This window comes from Suncus etruscus, chromosome 6 (assembly GCF_024139225.1).
Source record: "Suncus etruscus isolate mSunEtr1 chromosome 6, mSunEtr1.pri.cur, whole genome shotgun sequence".
In the NCBI taxonomy this organism is placed as follows: domain Eukaryota; kingdom Metazoa; phylum Chordata; class Mammalia; order Eulipotyphla; family Soricidae; genus Suncus; species Suncus etruscus.
This window is the reverse complement of record NC_064853.1, coordinates 16,380,482-16,406,157: the sequence shown is the minus strand read 5'-3', so window position 1 is coordinate 16,406,157 and position 25,676 is coordinate 16,380,482. Positions and strand designations below refer to the sequence as shown.

The 25,676-nt window shown below is 43.6% G+C and overlaps 1 protein-coding gene across 1 annotated transcript in view; it reads left to right on the top strand.

The window, feature by feature from the left end:
- Positions 1 to 25,676, top strand: part of PATJ (PATJ crumbs cell polarity complex component) — a 367,443-nt gene that overhangs the window by 91,477 nt on the left and 250,290 nt on the right. Inside the window, exon 18 of the mRNA XM_049774382.1 lies at positions 23,999 to 24,208. Coding sequence (XP_049630339.1) covers positions 23,999 to 24,208 — 210 coding nt within the window. The remainder of the gene's footprint in view (positions 1 to 23,998; positions 24,209 to 25,676) is intronic.

Genomic DNA, 25,676 nt, shown 5'->3' with positions numbered 1-25,676 from the left:
GCCTGCCAGGAGTGATTTCTGAGTGTAGAGCCAGGAGTGACCCCTGAGCACTGCCGGGTGTGACCTAAAAACCAAAACCAAAACAAAACAAAATTAAAAAAATCAGTCATAGAGGCCAGATATACAGTAGGAGTAAGATGCTTTTCTTTTACACAGCTGACCCAGGTTCCATTCCTGGCATTTCAGATCATCCCATATGGTCCCCAAAGCATCACCAAGAGTCATCCCTGAGGGCTGGAGTGATAGCACAGCCAGTAGGCATCTGCCTTGTACATGGCTGACCCACCCACGACAGACCTGGATTTGATCCCTGGCATCCCATATGATCCTTGAGCCTGCCAGAGGCAATCTCTGAATTCAGAGACAGGATTAACCTCTGAGTGCCACTGGGTGTAGCCCACCCCCCAAAAATAAAAGTAACCCCATGGGGCCAGAGCAGTGACACAAGCGGTAGGGCATTTGCCTTGCACATGCTAACCTAGGACAGACCGTGGTTAGATTCCCTGGTGTCCCATATGGTCCTCCAAGTCAGGCAGGAGTAACCCCTGAGCATCACTAGGTCTGGCAAAACAACAACAAAAAAAGTGATCCCTGAATGCAGAGCCAGAAGTAACCCTCAAGTATCCAAAACAACAACAACAAAAATTAGGCATAAAACCTATTCTCTTTTCAGAATCTAAAAGACAGAAAACAATAATGTAGTACAAGTTATTATATACTTCTGCATTATTTATTCCTCATCCTCCTTTTTTTTTTTTTTTGTATTGGAATCACAGCCAGCAATGCTGGGTGGAGACCTGGGCCCTCTTCTGAACCCAAATGTGTTTGTGGATCTATTCAGTGATGGGGATAAAACCCTGGCCCTCATGCTAGGCATTTGCTGTATGACTTGAGATATCTCCCAATCCCTATAAATTCTACTTGAATACTCAAGGGATCTCAAACCAGAGAGATATTATAGTGTCTAGTATACTTGCTTTGTACGCAGCTGACCCAAGTAAAAGCCTCAGCACCATATATATTATCCCTCAGGACTGCCAGGAGTGATCCCCAAACATTGCTGGGTGTGATTCCCCAAAACAAAGAACAAAAACCAATTGTTCAAGAGATCTTATCACATGGCCCTCACCATCTTGATTTTGCTGTGATAGTTTTCTGGGGGAAGAAGGAGGGGTGTCTGTTCATTTCTGGAGGATTAAGATATTGGTTCTAAGCAAAACACAATCTGCTCCAGGCATGGTCTGCACATTCTTGCAGTGCTTAAAGGAGTTCAGTGTTGAACACACACCACAAGGCTGTTCTGAAAAGTCGCTCCTAGGGAACTGAACTCAAGAGAGCAGGTTAAGGCCAACCCTGGCCCTCACACTCCTGATTCCTATTCACAGCCATTGTTATTCATATCCAAGTATTGTAAGCTCCAGTGCCACAGGGCTAAAGATTTCTGTTCACAAAGGATTTCTTTCCTTTTCCTCGATGAGAAAGTCCTCTGTCCTTTAAATCATCTTAAATTGCTTCAGTTGAAAAAATAATTCTGCTCTGTGCAATCTTGTGCTCACCCAGGCTTGCTCGAGAGTGCTGAGGCCACTCTCTCCTGCCGGCAAGCTTGCTTTTCATGCCTGCGAAGTGGGTGCAGGCAGGAAGCCTGTTCCTGGTCTGGGGAGTTTGTAACCTGCCCCGGATGAGACCTGCTTCCTGAGAGCCCTGAGCAACCAGATGACAGGCACTGGGAATCCAGAAGCCACTTACTAGGAGATCAAAGAGGCTGCCTGTCTACCAGCTAGAAATCCAGAGGGTGCAGATCAAACGCTCAAGAGCCAGGCGGCTGCAGGGGGGGAAGGGTGTTAGCAGGAGGCCTCCCAAATCTAAGTCAGGCCTGATGTCAAACTTGGCGGGAATTTCCTGGCTCCTCTGGAATATGAATTTGGGGGAGAAAGACCAAAGCAACCCCCTTGCGTCTGGCGTAGAGGGATCAAATATGAGGTGGGTGTTTTTGGGGGAGACAGCTCTGCTCTTCACCATCAGGTCTCCCGGACTGTCTCAGCAGACCCAGACAGCAGGAGAGCTGCTCTCCCAAATTCCTCTCCGGAGTATTTCCGAAATGGCCCAACTGCAAACATGAGCGTTTCCATCCCAGACTCAAAGACAGGCCTCAGATGCTCAGATTTACAGCCCAGCCTGGTGCTTCAAGTCTCTCCTGCTAAATGCTCTGAGATATTCCAGGAAGTTCGTGGAGAGCGTCTGGCGGTGCATGTGTTTCTCACATGTGCTTAATTGAATCATAACGATTATTCTCTCCCTCACTCCAGCCCCTTGAGTAAAAAAGTCCAAGGGGGCTCTTTCAGGGGCCTCCTTAGCTTCTCCGAGAGGTTTGATTCACTGGACTCTAAAAGTTAGCAGTGAGAACCATAGAAATGGGTTGGTCCAAGTCCTTTTTTCTATGAAGACTGCAAACACGATTGAGAATTTGGTTCTCCTAAGGCCTGGTGATTGACGCTGCTTTGCTTATTTAGGGTTTGGTGGTGAAGCAAAATGAAGAGGTCCTTATTGGGTCCCCAAAGAGAGCCAGGAATTGGTGCTGCCTTCTTCCCTCCTTCTATCACCAAAATGTCTTATTTGTGCATGATGGCTGCCAGGAATTCGTAAGCACCCTATGCTAGAACTTGGATACCCCTTTGGACCATCTCTGCTTTATTTTAATTGCAATCAGTTAATTCCTTCATCAGTATGCAATTGTGAATTTAATATCGAGGGCACTCACCCAGTGGCCCTAGAGATAATACAGGGCACAGCTGATCTCTTTTTGATCCCCAGAACACCATCAGGCGTGACCCCTTAGAACAAAGCCAGGAGTAAACCCTACATACAGCTAATATGCCCGCCCCCCAAATTAAAATCTAACTGAAAAATACACTTGCTGAGGGTTTTGAGGATGACTCAGTGATTTAAAGCCTTTGTCTGGCAAGCTCAGAGACATGAGTTTGAACCCCAGTGCTGCCATGTGTTCTTAGGAGACACAGGACCGCTCTGCCATTGGTGATTCCCAGTGAGAAGGGCCCAGACTATGGTTCAATAACTTAGGCTTAAATATATTGCCTGGAAAACACATGGTCACAAATTCAAATCCAGATGCTGCTCACAGGCACAGGCACAATGAGAAAGGGCCAGTGGTTTAGGAAATACCCAGTACAGGTGGGAAGTCCTAAATTTAATCCCCAGAGCTCTGTCTCAATTTACCCCATAGTTCTCAAGCCCCAGCATGGGATAAAATTAATTGCATGTTTGAAAAGCACTAGCTGACAAGTTGTGCAAGAACTGGATCTGCATGGCAGCTCAGAGTCCCTTCTCCAACTCTGGACAACCTTGTTAGTGTTATTCTCTGTGTACTAACTTCATCAGCTTGAAAGTAGAAACATTCCTGGCTTACAAAGTTATGAGGACCAAATAAAAGCCATCCTCTACTCCACACCACAGCTTGTAGGCATCCTACTTAAGGCTAGAGTTTAAACTCCCTCAGCTATCTCTGGGGTCCCTACATTTTCCAACAGTTTTAGTAACATTCAGAAACAACGTACTATTTGCTGGACAGAATCATAATGAAGATGTCTAAAGATAGAATCTGAGCACAAGGGCCTGGGTGATAATATAGCAGGATAGGACATTGGTCTTGGTTGACCAAGTTTTGATCCCCAGTGACCCTCTATTTGTTTTGTGTGTGTGTGTGTGTGTTTTTGGGGACGGGGTCATACCCAGCATTGCTCAGGGGTTACTCCTGGCTCTACGCTCAGAAATCTCTTCTGGCAGGCTTGGAGAACCATATGGGATGCTGGGAATCGAACCAGGGTGCATCTGTGGTTGGCGTGTGCAAGGCAAATGCCCTACCACTGAGCTATTGCTCCGCCCCATACACCAGTGACCCTTATGGTCCCTAGAGCCCCACCAGGAATGATTTTTGAGACCAGAGCCAGGAGTAGATGTGGTTAAAAAAGCAAAACACAAACCAATATAAACAAAATTTCTGAGCACAATCTTGCTCTACTTTTTACTCATTCTCTCCCTCAAAAGAGTGCTGTGGCATTGGAGAGATAGCGCACTAAATAGGGTATTTGCCTTGCATGCAGCTGACACAGGTTCAATCCCCAGCATCCCATATGGTCCTCTGAGCGCTGCCAGGAGTAATTCCTAAAGAGACAGGAATGACTTCTGAGCACTGCCAAGTGTGCTGCCACCACCTGCAAAAGTGCTGTTCCTTGGGCCCGGAGAGATAGCACAGCGGTGTTTGCCTTGCAAGCAGCTGATCCAGGACCAAAGGTGGTTGGTTCGAATCCCGGTGTCCCATATGGTCCCCCGTGCCTGCCAGGAGCTATTTCTGAGCAGACAGCCAGGAGGAACCCCTGAGCATTGCCGGGTGTGGCCCAAAAACCAAAAGAAAAAAAAAGTGCTGTTCCTTAATATGAGTTCGTTGGGGTGATAATGAAGATAGAAAGATAAGATCTCGGGGCTGGGCGGTGGCGCTGGAGGTAAGGTGCCTGCCTTGCCTGCGCTAGCCTAGGACGAACCGAGGTTCGATCCCCCGGCGTCCCATATGGTCCCCCAAGAAGCCAGGAGCAACTTCTGAGCGCATAGCCAGGAGTAACCCCTGAGCGTCACAGGGTGTGGCCCAAAAACCAAAAAAAAAAAAAAAAAAAAAAAAAGAAAGATAAGATCTCCTTAAAGATCTTCTATTTTTTTCTGCATCAGTTTCCATTTAGTTGAGTGTAGAGATAGTGACTAAAAAAACCTAGCTTCTCGTATAGTAAAAGAAACCAACTTGGAGCACATTGATATGATTCATTATGATTTTAATTTTTGCTCGGAGGCACACCCAGCCATGCTCAGGGTATACTCCTGACTCTGTGCTTAGGGAAAACACCTGGTAGGCCTTGAAAGGGACCATCTGTGGTGCCAGGATGCAGGTCAGCTGCATGTAGGGCAAGTATCCTACCGATTGTACTTTCTCTCTGGCCCCTAAATCATGACTTTGACAATAGTGAAAGTAAGATGGAAAAAGCTCTTTATAGATGTTTCCTCTGTCTCCAGAGAGTTCCAGAAGGTTGAGGGGTGAGGCATGGCTGACAGGAAAGTAAGTTGGTAATCATTCCAGATTAGGGATATCCTGGAATTATCAAATTGGTCCTGATTTTATGCCTTTGGTTTTCCTCCACCATTGCCAGAAATGTTGAAAACAATTTAATACCTATCTAAATGTTCCAATTATATATATACTGGTTTTTGGGCCACACACAGTGATGCTCAAGGGTTACTCCTGGCTTTGCACTTAAAAATTGTTCCTGGGTTGGGGGACACTGTCCCCTTGGTCTGTCCTGGGTTAGCCATGTGCAAGGCAAACACCCTACCGCTATGCTATCGCTCCAGCTCCCAATTATCTTTTTTAATTAAATATCTTTTGAGAATCTTGGCATTCTAATATTTTATTTATGATGATTATTTTTTTGGGTGGTCACACCTGGCAGCACTCAGGGGTTGCTCCTGGCTTTAAGTAGAACTCAGAAATCGCTCCTGGCAGGCTCGTGGGAGCATATGGGATGCCGAGATTCGAACCGCTTCCTTCTGCATGCAAGGGAAACGCCTTACCTTCATGCTATCTCTCTGGCCCCCCTATGATTATTATTTTGCTTTTGGGACACACAGTGCTCAGGGCTTACTCTGGGCTGTGCATTCAGGTATCATTCATGGCAGTGCTCAGGGCTACATCAGCCACCTGAAGAACAAGCACCCTACCTGCTGTACTGTCATTCTAGTCTGTGTTCTTATATTTTTTTGGAAAATGACTACCTTTCTACATGGTGATAGTAACTAGTAATTATAATTCTGAGCCACATATGTTCTCAGTTTAAAGCCCACCTATTATTAAGAGATCAAAATAATTGGTCCTTCTTTGCAAGAGCCACATTTATGAAGAATCTGCTGCCCTTCTTTCCCCAGGACCCCTCAGCCTGCCCCTGTATCTCTGAGAGAATCTACTTCTGCTCTAAATCGATTTTCATATAATCAGATTCCAAAGGCTTCTGGGGAAAGAATGCTGAATTTCAAAGATTCCCTTTGGGATTGTCCTCTAAAGAGCAGAAGTCGATCTGAACCTTTCAATTTCTGGAAGGCTTTCTGTTCTGGTTCCTTACTAATGCCAGAGCTTGGGCCTTCTGCCCAGGATCATATAGGAGCTGCCGGAGCTATGGGGGAGCACATTGATCGCCATTAATGCTCCTATGATCCTAATACTGTCTCAATGGTGGCAGTATTAGGATAAGGGAACTTTCTTGAGAGTTTTCTGTGTCAGAACTGGAGTGATAATACAGTGGGTAGAGTTATACCTTTCATGCAGCTGAATGCATCCCCTACATTCCATATGTTTTTCTGAGACCACAAGGAGTGGTTCCTAAGCACAGAGCCTGGACTACTTGAGTACCACTGAGAGAGAGAGAGAGAGAGAGAGAGAGAGAGAGAGAGAGAGAGAGAGAGAGAGAGAGAGAGAGAGAATGGAACCAGAATGAGAGCACACACACATAGAGAGGGAAAGAGAGAGGTAGAGAGGGAAAGAAGGAGAGAGAGAAAAAGAGGGAGGGAAAGAGAAAGAGAGAGAATGAATGGAACTAGAGTAATTGAACAGTAGTCAGGGCTGCCTTACACACAAGCCGACCTGGATTTGACCCCAGCATCCTATATCCCCAAGCCTTCCAGGAGTAATTTCTGAGCACAGACCCTAAAATAACTCCTGAGTGCTGACAGGTGTGGCCCTAAAAAACGAGAAGAAAAATGAAATCTAAAGCTGTTTGCTTAGAGGAGCAGATCTCCCAAAGCGGGCCACATTCACTGTCCAGCCCAGGAACTATGCCAGTTCTTCCTCATAGTACATGATAGTGGACAAAGATACTTGTCTTTCCCAGTAGACACATCACAGTTATGGAACTCTGAACCCTGATTCTCATTTGCACCCTCCCATGACCTTTCCCTGCCCAAAGCAGGAAGTTTTGTGGTTTCACCATTGAGTTTTCAGCTGGCCCTTTGGGCCTTTTTCGGCACAAAGTTGTCAGAATTTTCTCCAACACTATGTGCTATTCATTGCAGTGTTTGCCTTTTTCTATGTTGGGTGGGAATGAGAATTGTGGATGCTTCCAAATGGTGCTTGACAGGCATGGAAACTTTTCTTGGCAATTCTCAACCAACTGGATTAGTGCTGAGTTCAAGGGCCTGAGATTGCAAAGCTGCTCAGTACCTGCAGTACTACAGGTTTCCTGGGTCAACCCAAGTAGAGCTGGGAAGGGGATTCCTCCAGGGCTGCACCCTGTGAGGCTCAAAGGACCATGAGATACTGGAGAATGCACCAGGGTCTGCTGCATACATGGCATGTGCTTTCTTTCCACCCAGAAGCAATAGCACAGTGGGGAGAGCATTTGCTTTGCATGCGACCAACCTATGTTCAATTCCGAGCATCCCATATGGTCCCCCAGTAATACCAAGAGAAATTTCTGAATGTAGGGCCAGGAGTGTAAACCCAGAGCACAGCCAAGGTTGGTTAAAATGCCCCTCCCCACATCATTATACTAGGTCTTTGCTTGATATAGGGCAGCTGACATAGAATGTTCCAGCCAAGCACTGGCTCCCAGCTTTGGTGTCTGCACTGAGGGAGGCCAAGGGCTAAGACATCGTGTAGTTCTGGTTTATCTTAGGCACAGGTCAGTGTGTCTGGAAGTTGAGGACTAACATTTGTTTGTCATGGGTTAATGTGTATGTTACATCTTTTTTTTTTTGGGGGGGGGGGCACACCTGGCAGTACTCAGGGGTTATTCGTGGCTCTATACTCAGAAGTCTTTTCCTGGCAGTGCTTAGGGGACCCGGTGGGTGTCAGAGATCAAATCTGGTTGGCTGCATGCAAGGCAAATGTCCTACCTGCTGTGCTATTGTTCTGGCTCCCACATGCCACATCTTGGATGGGTTGGCCTCTGGTAGCTTTGCTGTCTGAGTGTGCCCATGATCAGTTCAGTGTAGAAAGCTACAGGTGAGGAGGTCATTTTCCTCTCCTCCAATTTATGTGTCCTGTCACTATCTCTTTCTTCACTTTTCACAGTCACAGCCTTGCTTCCAAGCATGCAGTGTCCTTTCCTTCATCCAGCTCTGAACAACTCTGAGGTTGGTTGAAGTCTGTGAAATGTGTCCTGTTATTTCCATTGAGAAATGAGGCCCTTGACTCTCAAAGATTGTGCACAATATCACTAAGCTTGTGATTGGGTTTAGAATAAGCATGTTGTATTTGAAAAATATATTATTAACAAGTTATTTACAAGTTTTTGATGACAGATTGAACTTTTTGGGGGGAGGTCACACTCCTGGCTCTACGCTCAGAAATTGCTCCTGACAGGCATGGGGGATCATATGGGATGCCGGGATTCGAACCACCACCATTCGGTGGCTGCTTGCAAGGCAAATGCCCTACCGCTGTGGTATCTCTCCGTCCCAAGATTGGATATTATTTTGGGGGGAGGGGTCACATGCAGCAGCGCTCAGGAGTTACTCCTGGCTCTACGCTCAGAAGAGCCTAGCAGGCCAGGCCCCTAACAGGCCTATGGGATGCCGAGATTCGAACCACCATCCTTCTGCATGCAAGGTAAATGCCCTACCTCCATGCTATCTTTCCGGCCCCAAGATTGGATTTTTTTTTTGTTTTTTTAAGATTGGATTTTTTAATTAAAAAAATTACTTAATTTTTAAGACTAAAATACACAATCTAAAAGTTGCTATCTGGTTGGGGAGAAAGGTGAAGTGGCAGAGCACAAACATAGCTTGTGGAGATCCCTGAGCATCTTAATTCTACCCCTAGCACAGATGAGCTCCAATACCATTGGGTGTTTGCTTGGGGGCCAAACATACCGATGTGGCAGTTCCCTATCGCAAAAGTGAAAAATAAAACGGATTCCTACCCCATCTTAAAGTATGTAGTTTGATACTATGATGAATATTCACATTATATGCATATGAATATCCACATTTACATTATACATATCTGTATATTCACATTTGGTGCTATATTCACGTTTGATATATATTCACAGTAGATGATGTAATTTTAATAAGGCAGCAGCTCTAGACTTAAGTACTACTTACTCTCTGCCTGCTGTAACCCCTACATGATTTCAACTGCATGATGGAGATATTAGATGAAGGACAGTTGTGTTTTATCTTCCTATGCGAGCAGAATTTCTGCCAGAAGTGAATGGAAAAAATATAAGGTGTTTTTTGGCTTCTGTTTATTTGTGAGGGGAAACTAACTCCATTGATGCTCAGGGTTTAATCCTGGAATAACTCTTGGTATGGCGTGGGGGACCATATTTCATGCTAGGAATTGATCCAAAGTCTGCTCATGCAAGTGTCTTAGCCCCTGGACTGTCTCTCTGGACCATGACATAACTTTGTTTTTATTTTAATTTTTTTAATTTAAACACCTTGATTACAAGATTGTTCTTACTACAATTTTTCCATAAAGTTGTTTATGATTGAATTACACTCATATAATGTATAACAACCTTCACCCGTGTTACTTCCCATCACCAAAGCCATGGCATAACTTATTAAAGAGATTCAAGGAAACTTACTGGAGAAGGGAAATATCAAATGGGAGATTAAATGGGAAATACGAAATGATTTCCTTGAGACTCTTGTTTGAATTATTTAAACTATTTTATTTTAAAATATTTTCATTTGGGGTAGGGACTCCTCAGCAATATTTGGGACCCAGGACCACTCCTGGTTTTTCCCACCAGGATCCTGTTGACATAATGTGCAGGTCCAGTAGTACAGTCAGTACTACACAGGTCCAGCAATTTCCATACTTGTGGGAAGTGGGGGCTTCCAAGGCTACATGCAGTGGTGCTGGGGGAAAGGGTAAGGGCATATGGTGATGGGGGATCAAACTGAGGGACTCATGTGCGGCTTTCTGGGGACCCCGGCCAGCAGGGTGAAGGGGATGAATGCCGCAACTTATTCGTGGGTTCACTGAAGCCGACCCGATCCGAAATATCTATGGGAAAAATCTGTAGAGGTTAGAAAGAAGGCCTAAGTCTTTTATCTGATCAAAGGCAATTTATTAAGCAGGCAAGCGCTTATATATATTTTTTACACAAGGGGAAGTATGTCTCAAAAACTATTGGTCATTTCAAACCATCTCTTATCCAATTATATTCCAAGCATAGGCACATAACCAAAAATGAATAAAGGTACTAAACATTAAACTTATGGGGCATACAAGCATTGGTCAATTCAAACAAGCTTTTCACCAATTATATGCTTACTACAGGTATTTGGCCAAAAAGGGAAAAAGGATAGAGTGTGCCTTGTTAAGCACAGCCCAAAGGAGGTGGGAAAGGAAAAAAGGGGGAGGCATGACTCAATGACTGATCCTAGTAATCTTTAGCTGACCGGAATCAGAGACATATAAGGAAATATTATCTTGTCCCTGGCCTCATGGCCCTGTGGTTGGTACAAGGGGCTATGTTGTTGCAAGATTTCCTATTTGCTCATGGGCTAGGAACCTGCCGACAGTCATGTATGCAGCTCAGTGGAACTATCCACAGAGATAGAGGCTAAGGTTGATAGCACCCATTTTGTGCAGGCTAGAGCAGTCTCCCACACTCATGCATATAAAAAACATACTCTGGACCTTTGCACTATCACACTGGCACCATATACCCATATATATTTTGTTCCCAAATATTATTATTTGGAGGACAACGCTGCCAGTGCTCTGAGTTTACTTCTGATTCTGTGCTCAGGGATCTTTCCTGAAGGTGTTTGGAAGAAACATATTCAGCGCAGGCAATGGAACCTGGGCCAGCCATGTGCAACACAAGTACCCTATCCACTGTAATATTGCTCTGGCCCTTTAAAATATTTGAAAAGAACTAATCAATACAATGTTAAATTATGTACAAATTTGGGGCCGGGTAGGTGGCGCTGGAGGTAAGGTGTCTGCCTTGCAAGCGCTAGCCAAGGAAGGACCTCGGTTCGATCCCCCGGCGTCCCATATGGTCCACCCAAGCCAGGGGCGATTTCTGAGCACATAGCCAGGAGTAACCCCTGAGCGTCAAACGGGTGTGGCCCAAAAACCAAAAAAAAAAAAAAAAAAAAAAAATTATGTACAAATTCGGTGCATTTTAGACACATTTTTAGTACATTTTTTCTTAAGTTGAGAATGTCTTTCAACAAGTTTTGTCTGCTTTTCTTCCATTGCACTTTTGGTTACCTTCTGTGCTTTGCTAATTGTGCTGCCTGGGGTGGATTTAGTTTTTTGAGTGATGTTTAGGAAATTCTTACTGCCTGTTTCTTGGTAGGAAATAAGAAGACACAAAGAGCTAGGGACTGTTTCAGTTTGATCTTTCCTGATTGCACCGGATGGATTTTGTGCAGATTTACTTTGAACACGATAGTGATCTAACTCATATGTTACTCGGCTGTATTATAGTTCAAAGTGACATTAGATTTTGACAAGATAGCCCGGTCATTTATTAGAGCCACTTAGTTACAACCTCCCATTCTCTATGAGTACATTTCTCTTTCCCAGATGTAACTGCTTAGATTTTCAGTAGTTCTCATGTATGATTCTATCCTTCAATTTTAATTCAGCAAGTCATTCCTCATATGTCTTCTGTTGCTGTTATCTGAAAAAGGCAAAGGAAGATGTCTCTTCGGAAGACTCATCATATGAAAGAAAGGGCACGTGTCACGTATGTCTTGTAGATTTGGTGCTGATGGTCGGCTCCCCAGGAAAACACACGGCATCAGCATTTTTGCTGACTTCTGGGCAACATCACTAACTTCAAGCAAACTCTGTGCATTGTGGGGGCCGCTTTCTCCCAGCCAACCCTGTGTTTTGAATTAACTCCCATCATTCTCTACCTTTTATAGTGGTTTTGTGAATGTTTTGGTGGAAATTAATGACAAATTTGACTCCAGATACCCTGTCAATTTTAGTTACAGGATTTTGGAGTTGTGGAAAAGGATCTTAATGGTCCTAGAGCCAACCTTTCTCTTTGACAATGGAGTAAAAGGACTTGGAGAAATGAAGAACAGTTAAAATGAGAGACTAGCGAGGCTACCATTGAGCTGGATTCAAAAATTTGTCTCTTTTATTTTGCACTCACCCACCCACTATGGGATTTTACTGCTATCTCCTCTCTCTCTCTCTCTCTCTCTCTCTCTCTCTCTCTCTCTCTCTCTCTCTCTCTCTCTCTCTCTCTCTCTCTCTCTCTCTCTCCATATATATCCATCCCTCTCTTTCTCTCTCTCCCTTCTTCTTTTTTTTTTTGTATTTTTTTGTTTTGGGGTCACACCCAACAGTGCTCAGGGGTTACTACTGGCTCTATGCTCAGAAATTGCTCCTGGTATGCTTTGGGGACCATATGAGATGCCAGGAACCCCCGTCCTTCTGCATGCAAGGCAAACATTCTACCTCCATGCTATCTCTCCAGCCCCCTTCCTCTTTCTAAATTATTTTATTTAAAGACCATGTATTATATATTTGACATAATTGATCACAGTATATTTGTTTCCAGGTAAATGGGAGCAATATTATTAAAAATAGAAATCTTTTACATTTTCTGTTTTAGTAAATGCCTAGAGGTCTTATTTGAAAAGTTTATCTGGGCCCGGAGAGATAGCACAGCGGTGTTTGCCTTGCAAGCATCCGATCCAGGACCAAAGGTGATTGGTTCGAGTCCTGGTGTCCCATATGGTCCCCCGTGCCTGCCAGGAGCTATTTCTGAGCAGACAGCCAGGAGTAACCCCTGAGCACCGCTGGGTGTGCCCCAAAAACCAAAAAAAAAAAAAAAAAAGAAACGTTTATCTATTTTTTCATGTATTTAGATTTTCAGTGAACTAGTCTTTAGTACAAGGGCTACTAATGACATTCATAGTTTTTATTTTTTCCTGTGTGGCCATTACTGAGTTGGAATCTTAGCAGCTAGAACACTACTAGTGGCCTAATGTTATCCATATACGAAGGCTGACTGTTATCTTTTCTGTTTTGTTTTGTTTTTGGGTCACACCCGGCAACACTCAGGAGTTACTCCTGGCTCTCCGCTCAGAAATCGCTCCTGGCAGGCTCGGGGGACCATTTGAGATGCAGGATTCGGATCACTGTCCTTCTTCTTGCAAGGCAAATGCTCTACCTCCATGCTATCTCTCTGGCAATTATTCATCTTTTAAAATGGTCTTTGGAATCTACTTCTTTACATTTGTACAAATAAATCTTTGTGGCATGAGGCTCACTGGCCTACATTGTCATGTAATTTGTCGTGCAGCACGAACTTCTTTGGAAAGGTGAGCTGTTCCAGAGCTGTGCATTTACAGAGCACATTGTGTCTCTTTCTTTTTTGAAGTCTTTTTCCCAGTCATTTCTTGCCATTCTATCATTTTTGGTGAATGGTTCTTGCAGATAAAGGTGGCAAATGGGTGTTTTCGTGAGCTGCCTCACAGCCCAGAACTTTTCTGATCCAGAACAGAGACTGTATAATGCCCATGGAAAATGAATGTATTAACAGGTGTCAAAATGACCAAAGTTAAAACCATTCATACCCAAATCTTTGTCTGAACTAATATACTCTATCACGCTGTCATCTTAAAATAATCTCTAATTAAATATTTTTTTTTAATGTATTGCTTTTAGGGTCAATACACAGCCATGCTCAAGGCTTACTTCTGTGCTCTGTCCTGGTTCTATGCTCAGGGATCACTCCTGTCAGTAATCAGAGGACCATATGTTGTGCCAGAGAGTGAACCCAAATTGTCCTCATGCAGAGCAAGTGCCTTACTGCTGTATTATCTTTATGGCCACTCTTTGCACAGCATTCCTTGCTTCTGTGTTTCTGCTGAAGCTTTTTTTTTTGTTTTTAATTTATTTTTTTGTTTTGTTTTTTTTTGGGCCACACCCATTTGATGCTCAGGGGTTACTCCTGGCTAAGCACTCAGAAATTGCTCCTGGCTTGGGGGGACCATATAGGATGCCGGGGGATTGAACCGCGGTCCTTCCTTGGCTAGCGCTTGCAAGGCAGACACCTTACCTTGCCACCTTGCCAGCTCCTCTGCTGAAGTTTTTTTTTTTTTGTGCTTGTATTTGTAGTCTGGTTTGGTAGAGCTCTACTTGTCTTCCAGTTGAGATTTCTGTCTGACCTTTCAACAGAACCATCCCCCACCCACCCTCAGACTCAGCCCTTGGTGATACTTCTGACCTTGGCTTAATTTATGGGAGCTGTGGCCTTTGGTTTGTGGGAATGTACAGAAATATTCATATGATTCATTTTATAGACAACTTTGGAAACTTTGAATCCCATGCATTTGTACATAATGATTGTCATGTGTCTGGATTTGTCCATGGAAAGATATTCTTAGTTCCCCCAGTAGAGACATTCTTTTTGTTTTTTTAATCCTTCTTTTCTTTTTTTTTTTGGGGGGGGGGCACACTCAGTTGTGCTCAAAGTTTACTCTTATCAGGGCAGGGCTCAAGGAACCATATGCAGTGCCAGGGATTGAATCCAGGTCAGCACATGCAAGGCAAGGGCCCTACCCTCTGTACTATCTCTCATCCAAAAAGGAATATATTCTTAAGAATGTGGCTGGGAGTCAAACATGTGGCAAACATTTTCTATTTAACTTGAACCTGTAGGTATGCTAGAACTGTGTTTCTTATCCATGCTGAAATGAAAACCTCAGTTGACCAAATGCAAGAAACCCCATTTAAAAGCTCTGGCAAAGTGATAAGATATATCTTTTAATGATTTGCAGTCTTTCAACTTGCATTTAGAAAGTGCTTCCCAGCAGGGGATGTAGGCCAGCAATAGAGCACTTGCCTTGCAAATTTGAGGCCCTGGGTTAAATTTTAGCAAACACCCCCCACACACAAATGGATAGGTGGATGGATGGATGGGTGGATGGATAGATGGATGGATGGATGAATAGATGGAGGGAGGGAGGGGAAGATAGATGAATGGATGAAGTAATTCCTTCAATAGATAAATCTACTACAGTTGCACTTATTGGCTAAGAGCATGAACTCTGGACTTAACCAGTTGGTTTGACTCTTGGCTCTACTGCTTTGCTAAACCCTTCTGTGCTTTGGCTAAGGCATCAGTTTTCCTTGGTTTTCAATTTGTTTCTTCTCTGTAGAATAGGGGCTGATGTCACCAGCTCATGGTGGTAGGAGGATAAATAGGTTCAGATGAGTATGATTCCAAGAAGATGACCCACAGAGTAAGAGCTCAGTCAGCACTCACAGTTGTTTTTAATCAAAGACAGTGAACAGGATCTTTAGCCTTGGTGATTTATAGTCCAGTGAAGAGGGAGACACTCAAGACATTTCAGCTTCCAGTTAGCATCTGAGGGCGGGGAGGGTCAGTGTAGCATATAAGTCGCAAATAAGCAAAAGTATCTTTGTTCTCAGAGAGAAAGAAGCAAAGTGTCTGCCACAATAGCAGGCTGAGGAATGGAGAGACAGATGGGGAACTGGGGGAACTGATGGCAGGAAATGATCACTGAAGAAGGGATGGGTATTAGAACATTATATGACCGAAATTCAACTATCAGCAACTTTTAAACTCTGTATTTCACTGATTTAATTTTAAAAACAAAAGTCTCTTTACTCAAAAAGAGTATAGTTTAAGTAAAGGAGTAGGTTGGTGAAATCATTTCTGTAGAGTGAGCTACAGGGCAAAAAAGGCCAAGATCTGTGTTGCCATATACTAAGTAGATTGACCAAACTTACTCCTGGGGAGCAGGAATGGAAAAGAAAGTGAATTATGACAAAATGTGAGGAGAGAAGTTCTTTCTTAGGGTTAAAGCAATGTTTCCCAAAGTGTGGTGAGATGCCCTGCAACAATTTAGGGCAATATAAATGAAACAGGTGTCATTGTTTTGGGGGGTTTGGAGGGTGGGCAGTGCTTTTTGTTTGTTCCTCTCCCCAACAGCTCCATGTATATTCATTAAACCACATTTAAGTGTAAGTCACTAATGGCACCTGAGGGTGATGACCTGTTAAAAAATGATAGAGGGGGGCCCGGAGAAATAGCACAGCGGTGTTTGCCTTGCAAGCAGCCGATCCAGGACCAAAGGTGGTTGGTTCGAATCCCGGTGTCCCATATGGTCCCCCATGCCTGCCAGGAGCTATTTCTGAGCAGACAGCCAGGAGTTACCCCTGAGCAACGCCGGGTGTGACCCAAAAATAAAAAAAAAATAGAGGGGGGCCGGAGAGATAGCATGGAGGCAGGGCATTTGCCTTGCATGCAGAAGGTCATTGGTTCAAATCTCAGCATCCCATATGGTCCCCCGAGCCTGCCAGGAGCCATTTCTGAGTGCAGAGCCAGGAGTAACCCCTGAGTGCTGCTGAGTGGGACCCAAACAACAACAACAACAACAAAAAAAAAAAAAAACCATAAAAAAAATGATAGAGGGAACAGAGCAATAGCATAGTGGTTGGGCGTTTGCCTTGCATGGGGCCAACCCTGTAAGTTCTATTCCTGAGTTCTATCCCCAGCATCTCATGTGCTCACCCAAGCCTACCACTAGCAATTTCTGAGTGCACAGACAGGAATAACCCCTGAGTACTGCTGGATGTGGCCCAAAAGCCAAAAAAAAAAAAAAAAAAGTGCTAGAAATTCACTGTATACTTTTTTCCCCTAAAAGGGGTGAACGGCCAGTGGATTTGGAAAGTTCAGATCTGGAACACTATAGAAGTGGAAGAGCTGGATGGGCTGCAAAGTTGGGAGATATCTTCTGGAGAAAAGGCTAGAGCTGATGAGGCAGAATTGGGGTGTGATGGAGGCTCAGGGCATGGGGCCCGGAAGAGCATTCCTGGCAGATGGAATGGCCTGTAGGGTGACTGGAAATCTGCCAAAACATTCAGTAGTTCTGACTTGTGGGGCCACTGGGGCAAGTGGGCAGAGAGTGGCAGTGGATGCGAAGATGAGATGGAATTGGTAGTCCTGCAAGAATGTCTTTTCCCAGCAGTAAAGACTTGATGCTTAAGGGAGGTCACCCAAGCATTGGAAGCACAGGGGAACTGCGACATTATTTGCAGTTAGGTCATGCTGTCATGGCTCTAGAAAGAGCTGTTGGGCAACAGGTAGATACTCAGGAGACTAGCAGTTGCTGAGGTAAAAAAAAAAAAAAAAACAGTGAGAAAGGCCAGAGTGATAATACAGCAGGTAGAGCATTTGCCTTGCATACAACCGACCTGGGAAACAGTCCCAGGTTCGATCCTGGCATCCCCTCAAACCTGCTAGGAGTGATTTCTGAGTAGAGCCAAGAGAAACCCCTGAGCACCACCAGGCATTACTAAAGCTCCCTTCCCCCACAAAAAAATAAATAAATAAATAAAAGAAACAATGAGAAGCTGAACCAAAATGGTATCAGTGAAAAGAAAGATGGACCACCCAGTGGACACATGTTGGCTTATGACTAGGCAGAGTCTAAGTACTAGAACAAGTCTCAGACCTGCGACGTGGATACAGTGAACAGAGAGAAATAGCTCTTCCTGGACTGTTCAGACTCTAAAATGGCCCATGTTTATAATGAATGTGCAACTTTAACAGCCCTAGGAGAAATCTTTAAAATCCTTCACTTCTTCAGACAGATTCAGTAATTTTTTTTGTTTGTTTGTTTTAGCCATACTCAGAAGTGCTCTGGGGCTACTCCTGACTACTCTGTGCTCAGGGGTTGCTCCTGGTAATGTTTAGCAGTCCATGCAGTGCTGCAGTGCCAGGGATTGAACCTGGGTCTCCCTCTCACATGTTAACATATGCTCGGGCCTATTTGGCCATCTGGCCCCAGCTACAGTGATTTCATTTCCTTGTGACACAAGTGGTTAGATGGGTTATCTTAGGATTTTATAGCTCAGTAAAGAGGCTCAGGATTCCTTAATCCTGTCTTCTATGCTGGTATGCTGATGAGAGTTGGCTGTTATTATAAAATCTGTAGGGAACAACTTTCATAAATAGTTGAATCGAAGCGAACATTGGGACACTCTTAAGGCCTCTGTAACATTATGTTCTTTGGTTTGTTTAACTCACAGAGGAGGGGAAAATCCTTCCAAGGAGATGTTCTTGCTTTTTCAACCAGCGCTTCTTGTCACCTGTGACTGGTCTTTACTGCCCTCTGTTGATGAATCTGAGACGTCTTGATTCTTGGGTGCAGTGTTCCTTGCAGTATTTAACCAGAACAAGAAAATGAAAGGTTTAAAAATTATGATAGGGCCTGGAGAGATAGAACAGCAAAAAGGGTTCTTTCTTTGCATACACCTACCTGGGCTGGATCCTTAGCATTTCAGATGCCACTGAATACCCCGGGGAATGATCCTTGAGCACAGAGGCAGGAGTAAGTCCTGAGCACTGCCTGTGTGTGACCCAAACATTAAAAAAAAGAAATTAAAAAAAGAAATGTTCTTTTTAAGAATTAGGATCAAGGGGGTATGGGTCAGCAGCTTGGTGGTCAAGCCATTGTCTTGCACCTGTGAAATATGCATTTGCACCCCAACACTGGCCCCGAGTGCCAATTCTAGGGCCTTGCTGAGAAAGTCCCCAGCTCCATGACTCGATATGCAATTTCCCTTGTGCCATAACTGAGAATATGTGAGCACCACAGCTAGAGTGTGTGACTTCCGGTTGTGGAAAATAACAACAAAGGAAAGGAAAGGGGGAAGTTGTGACCCAGGGTGATACAAACTGATAGCAGGGGTCTCAAACTCGTGGCCCGCGGGCCGTTTGTGGCCCTCTGTACAACATTTTGTGGCCCACGGCTGGCCTTCAAAATATCGTAGTATTCGCAATTATTCGCTTACCGAATAATCACAATAAAAATCGCATTAAACATTCACATACCCCGAACAGTTCTGTTCAGGGTATGCAAATGTTTAATGCGAATTTTTGCGATTTTTTTTCTTACTAATGCGATTTTTATTGCGAATATTTGGTAAGCGAAATCCCTTATGCGACCCTGCCTCACCCCGACTTTGCCTCCTTCGGCCCCCAGGTAAGTTGAGTTTGAGACCCCTATGATAGAGACTTTCAAAGCCTGCTTGGGATGTAGGAGCTAGGCTGAGCCCTTTTAACAAATGTCTGTGGAGCATTTTTGTTCAATGTAACATGAGCATAACAGCATGGACCGTATTTTCAGCAGACTTTCCTGATGAGAGGCAGCAAAACCTCAGAACCTGCTGCCACCACTGAAGGCAATAGCTGCAGGTTGTTTTCTTCCTTTGAATCCCCCTCCTCCTCGCCCCCCAGGACGACTGCTGCACTCAGTGGCCAGAAAGAACTGTTCCTCATTAAAGCAACTTCCTTCCCCTGCATGGGAAAGCACAGCCTGAAAACTGATCAGAGAAAATGAAGGCGCAATTATGCATCCTGGGACAGGGGCAGAATAAGGGGAGGGGAGATTGTTAAGTGATAAAGAAGCTGCCCTGGGAGCCCTCCCTCCTTTGGGCAAGGGGGGTGATCTATTTACCCCCATTAGAGCCTGGTTGAAGCATGGTCAGATCCCACACCTGGCACTTGTTGAGGGCCGGGCTCCTCAAGTGCAGACCGCACCCCTCGTTAAGTCAGTGTGTGCAGTGACTGTGTCTGAATAAGGGTAATCAATTCCTCTCCCTATTTCCTTCATGTCCAGTTTCATCTTCCTTGGATGAAAATGTTCCTAGTTCACATTTCAACCAGGTTGCATTCAGAAAAGTTGACTCACCTGTTGTAGTTAAAAAATAAAAAATAGGGGTTGGAGTGGTGGTGCAAGCAGTAAGGCATCTGCCTTTGCCTGTGCTAGCCTAGGACAGACCATGGTTCGATCCCCCAGTGTTCCATATGGTCCCCCAGCCAGGGGGCGATTTCTGAGCACATAGCCAGGAGCAACCCCTGAGCATTACTGGATGTGGCCCAAAAACCAAAAATAAATAAATAAAATAAACAAAATGATGGGGACCAGAGTGATAGCACAGTGGGCAGGACATTTGACTTGCATGCAGTTGACCCAAATTCAATCCCCAGCACCCTATATGCCCCCCCCCCCCCAGCATGCCAGGAGCAATTTTTGAGCGCAAAGCCAGGAGTAACTTCCGAATACCATAAATTGTGGCCCCAAAACAAAATAATAAAAATAGTCCTTTCTGATTTCCCACTGTTGGAAGTTGTTCCACTGACTCTCTCCCACCGGGTGCAAACCTTGTTTGCTTGCCGTATCTCCGGCACCACGTTCTTGAGGAAAGTTGAGCTATTTTTCATATGGAGTAATGCAAGCTGCTGCTCTGTGCATTTCATGAAGGAACAGGCTATTGTGTAGCTTCCCTACCTCCCCCCACCCCCATAAAAGAAAGCCTTTCATCAAAAACTGACATCCTAAATGAAGGACATAATTGTACAGCTTATTTATTAGCGTGTCAAACTTAAAATGTAATGGTGTCATATTTCGGAATGAACTGCGTGTTGTGATTCATGGTGGCCGGTGACAAAATAGACAGCTCTTTCCTATTACTGCCCCAATTGTCTACTCACATGCCACTGGGCCTTTAAAAAATTATATTTATATATATATGTGTATATATAATTCCTTTTTTCTCTTCCTATGCAATAGCTCCCTCTACTTGAAAATATTGGTGCATATAGTTTAATTCTGTGTAGTTTATTAAGAAGTTTCCATGAGTCGTTTTACTTTTCAGTCCTTTATAAAGTCGGGGTGTTATTCATGGAACATTTAAGAAATTTATTGGGGGTTAGAGGGGTGGGGGATTACCCTACACTTCCTGACTGGGACATTGGGAAAGCAAAGTTAGTGAAAGAATGTGAGAAAAATTACAACTTAAAGGCATAATTCAAGGGAATATCTGAGGGGCTGTGATGAGTTAAATATGGTATGTTTGCTTAATATTCTAGGCAGGACTTACAATGAACCTTGAGGTATAGAAAATGGGATTGGGAGGCCGGAGCAATAGCTCAGCAGTAGGGCATTTGCCTTGCACATGGCCAATCCAGGACAGACCTTGGTTTGATCCCCGGGCATCCCATATGGTCCCCAGAGCCAGGAGCAATTTCTGAGCACATAATCAGGAGTAATCCCTGAGCATCATCAGGTGTGGCCCAGAAAACAAAAAAAATAAAAAAGGAAAAAGGAAAAGAAAATGGGGTAGAAATGATGAGAAGCACTATCAGATACCTCTAGAACCAAAGTGGTAGTGCAATGCATGGGAGGGCCATTTCTTGCATGTAGCCAATCAGAGTTTGATCCCATACAGTCCCTTAGCAGTACCATGAATGATTCCTGAAAGTAGAGCAAGGGAATAAGCCCTGAGCTCAGTTGAGTATGGCCCATAAACCAAAACACTAAAAAATAAAAATAAATAAATAAACAAACAAATAAATAAAAGAACTATCAGGGGCCAGAGTGATAGTATAGTGTGTAGGGCACTCGCCATGTATGTGACCAATCTGGGTTCAATCCTCAAAATCACATATGGTCCCCTATCCCCTGCCGGAAGTGATTCCTGAGGACAGAGCCAGAAGTAACCCCCAAGTACTTTCCAGTATAGCCTGAAAATAAATTAAAACAACAACAACAATAAAAACCCTACAACTATTAGATATTTCAAGACAATTCCTAGAACTTGAAAATTTGCACTTTGCTCACTGCAGAATCAAACTTTGAACACACAGAATACTGTTCTGCCTTTACTTTCTCTGTAAGAGCGTAATAGAAACTAGTGGTGAAGGAATCCCACAGTCCTGTAACTTTTGTGAAACAGTGTGCTTCAAATGGAACAATAGAAGCAAAACAGACAAATCAATGCTATGGTTTTGATTTAACCATCTCTTTACTATGCTATGGTTTTGATTTACTACTTTACTCTTCCTTGCTAAGTCTGAGGTTATGGTTAGTCTCAGGGACGTCCACCAGCAGAACAAATGAAGAAATGAAGATTGTTTACTAACCCAGCAGTTTTCAAGCTTTTTAGACCACAGACCAGAACATGTCCCACATGTGGGTTCACAACCCATAGCTAGAACTAAGCCAAGTAGACCAGTGGTTTTCAAGCTTTCTAGGCCTGCATCTTGGCACTGGTTTGTGAGTCAGTTTTTGAAGATCATTGGGCTACACCATGTATTCTCCATGTGAATCTTTTTCTTCTCCACGTAGATCTTTGTTTCCAGTTTCTTCTATTGGAGAGGTGGTAAAAAGACAGCAGGACTCAGGGCCTAGACCAATTCGGTTGGTTATCCCAGCGAGACCTTCCCAATTGGTTGATCCTGGCAGTTCTAAATCTCAGCCTCCTCATCTGCAAAGTCCTGGCAATAAGTCTATCTGTGCCCTGGAGTTGTGAGAAGAACTGATTGATTCAATGATGTTTAAGCACTTAGGACCTTTTAATTATGAAATCGTTGAATAAAATAATTTAAATAATAGTGAGGTTACAAACGAGTTTTTGTTTTGCTTATGTTTGGATATTTTTGTTTGTTTGTTTTTTGGTCACACCCATCAGCACTCAGGGGTTACTTCTGGCTCTGTGCTCAGAAATCGCCCCCAGCAGGCATGGGGGACCATATGGGATGCCGGAATTCGAACCGCCATTCTTCTGCATGCAAGGCAAATACGCTACCTCCATGCTATCTCTCCAGCTCGTGGATTTTTTTTTTTTTTGATCTGGGGCCATACACGGTGGTGTCAGGGGTTACTCCTGGCTCTGCACTTAGAAATCACTTCTGACAGACTTGGGGGACCATATGGGAGGCCGGGAATTGAACTCAGGATTGTCCCAGATTGACTAGGTGCAAGGCAAATGCCCTACTGCTATACTATCACTTCAGCCCTTACAAATGAGTTTTTACCAACCAAATATATTGCTTGAATGTTGGTTTTATCTTTGGTGCTTAATGAGGAAAAAAAAAGCCACACAGGATTTCTCAATGAAAGAGAACTATTTGCCTAGCATATTAATTTTCCTTCTTTTCTTTTTTTGCAATCCAACAAAGGGCCTCACACAACAGAGACATGCACTTTACCACTGAGCTACAGCCACAGTCCACTTACTTATTTTATTTTTGGGGAGGGCTCACACCTAGTGATGCTGAGGGGTTCCTCTTGGCTCTGCACTCAGGAATTACTCCTGGCAAGCTCTGGGAATCATATGAGATGCTGAGGATGAAACCTGGGTCAGCCGCATGCAAGGCAAGTGCCTGATCTGTTGTGCTATTGCTTTAGCTCATGCATCCTACTTTCTCTGCATTGGGATGGTACTCACATGAGGCCACTGACACCATGTCATAATATATGACTGTATATTTTGAGGGGAGCACACCCATTTGACACTCAGGAGTTACTCCTGGCTATGTGCTCAGAAATAACTCCTGACTTGGGGGGGGGGACCATATGGGATGCCGGGGGATCGAACCATTGTCCATTCTAGGCTAGCACTTGCAAGGCCCTTATCTCTAGCATTACCACTTCGGCCCCTATATGGCTGTATTCTTAACTAAAAATCTTAATGCAGTGAAATATTCTATGGTTTCTGTCTCTTTTATTTTTAATGGGATTTAAGCAGAGGTTTCTATTAGTTCCTTTAGAACACAGGTCTTAAAGTTCCCTTTTGTCCAAATTTCCAAAAATTATAAATGAGCTGCTCTTAGATTTATAGTGTGACCATGCTTGAGGATGCCAGAGACTCTTGCCCAACTATTCTCGGGCCTTTTGTAGATGAACAAAATACATCACCAAGTTGTTTTGTTTGATTATTTTTGAAATGTTTATAAATTAAGCACTCAGACATGCAGCTGAAAGTGTTAACTGGTATCCATTGCAAATGTGTAATGATAGATCTTAGATACATGAAGTAAAACATTACATAAGATTAATAAGTAAACATGAGCTGTTGTAAGGGTGGATATGTGCTCTCAGGATACTGACTCTTCTTTCTCTGCTTTGTCCTTAGGATCCCTTAGACCCCACAAAGTCAGTGATTGTGATCCGCTCCTTGGTGGCAGATGGTGTCGCAGAAAGAAGTGGGGAGCTATTACCAGGGGACCGTTTGGTGTCAGTCAATGAGTACTATTTGGACAACACCGCACTTGCAAATGCTGTGGAAGTGTTGAAAGCTGTTCCACCAGGCATAGTGCACCTTGGCATCTGTAAACCTTTAGTGGTAAGTTGAATTTTGGAGCTATAATATAGGCAGGAAGAACAGAGTCATCCTCAGGAATTTGGATTTTGGAGAATGTAACCTCATCTCATTGCTTTGTTCTGTTGCTTGTTATGTGTATTAGAAACATTTCTTAAGATCCTTGACATGCAGAATCAGAAAAAAACAATAATGTAGACCTCATAGGCTTTTGGAGATTAACAGTGATTAGGTTCATTCAGTGTTTTTATTTTATTTATTTATTTATTTATTTATTTATTTATTTATTTATTTATTTATTTATTTATTTATTTATTGGCAGCACTCAGGGGTTACTCCTGGCTCTATGCTCAGAAATCACCCCTGGCAGGCACGGAGGACCATATGGGATACCGGGATTCTAACCACTGTCCTTCTGCATGGAAGGCAAACACCTTACCTCCATGTTATCTCACCGGTCCAGTGTTTTTATTTTTACATAAGTATCATTCTTACAGTATTATTATGAAGACTAAGATGAGACAAAGCATATCAAATAGTAACCATAGATTGATATATCTGGAGGACCTGATCAAATACTAACTGTCATGATCTGAGACTAGTGTTGAGCTCATAAGGCCAGAATAGCTGCAGCTTTTCTGATGAAGTGAAATTGCTTGGCACCATTATGGAATATTTTAAATATGACCAGGTAGATATTTATACATTTCCCAGTAATAAAATTCATATCCTGTTGGCCCCAAATATGTTTTCTTATAATGGTTAACTTGGATTTCTCTCTGAAGAAGCAGCAGGTACAAAAAGAACATGATAACACTATTTGTCCTTTGAAGCTGGGATGAAGCCCTTCTGTGAAAGAGCCTACCTGTGTCAGAAAATAGAAAGTACCTGACACCCAAGAAAGGGAATATAGAGCCAAAAAGACTGCATAAACAAACTTTGTTACCTCTTTTCTAATTCTCTTCTTCTTCTTAATTCTTTTCTGTTTACAAAATGGAATCAAGGGACTGGAGCAATAGTACAATTGCTTGCAGCCAATTTGACTTTGATCCTATATGGTCCCCTAAGACCACCAGACATGATCCCTGAGCACAGAAATAGGGGTAAACCCTGAGCACTGCCAGATCTGACTTAAAACAAAACAAAACAAAACAAAACAAAAAAAACAGGGCTGAAGTGATAGCACAGAGGTAGGGCATTTGCCTTGTACATGGCTTACCCAGGTTCAATTCCAGCATCCCATATGGTACTCCCCTGCCATCAGGAATGATTCCTAAATCCAGAGCAAGCAGTAACTCCTGAGGTGGGTGTGACCCCCTCCCCCCCAAAAAAAACCTAAACCAACCAAACGAAAATAGTCAATGGGCCAGAGAAATAGCATAGCACAGGGGTGACAAACAAGTTCGACACAAAGAGCCAAAATTTTAAACTGTGAGAGTCAGAGAGCCACACCACGCAGTGACCTGCCAAAACAGACAAACACTCACACAAA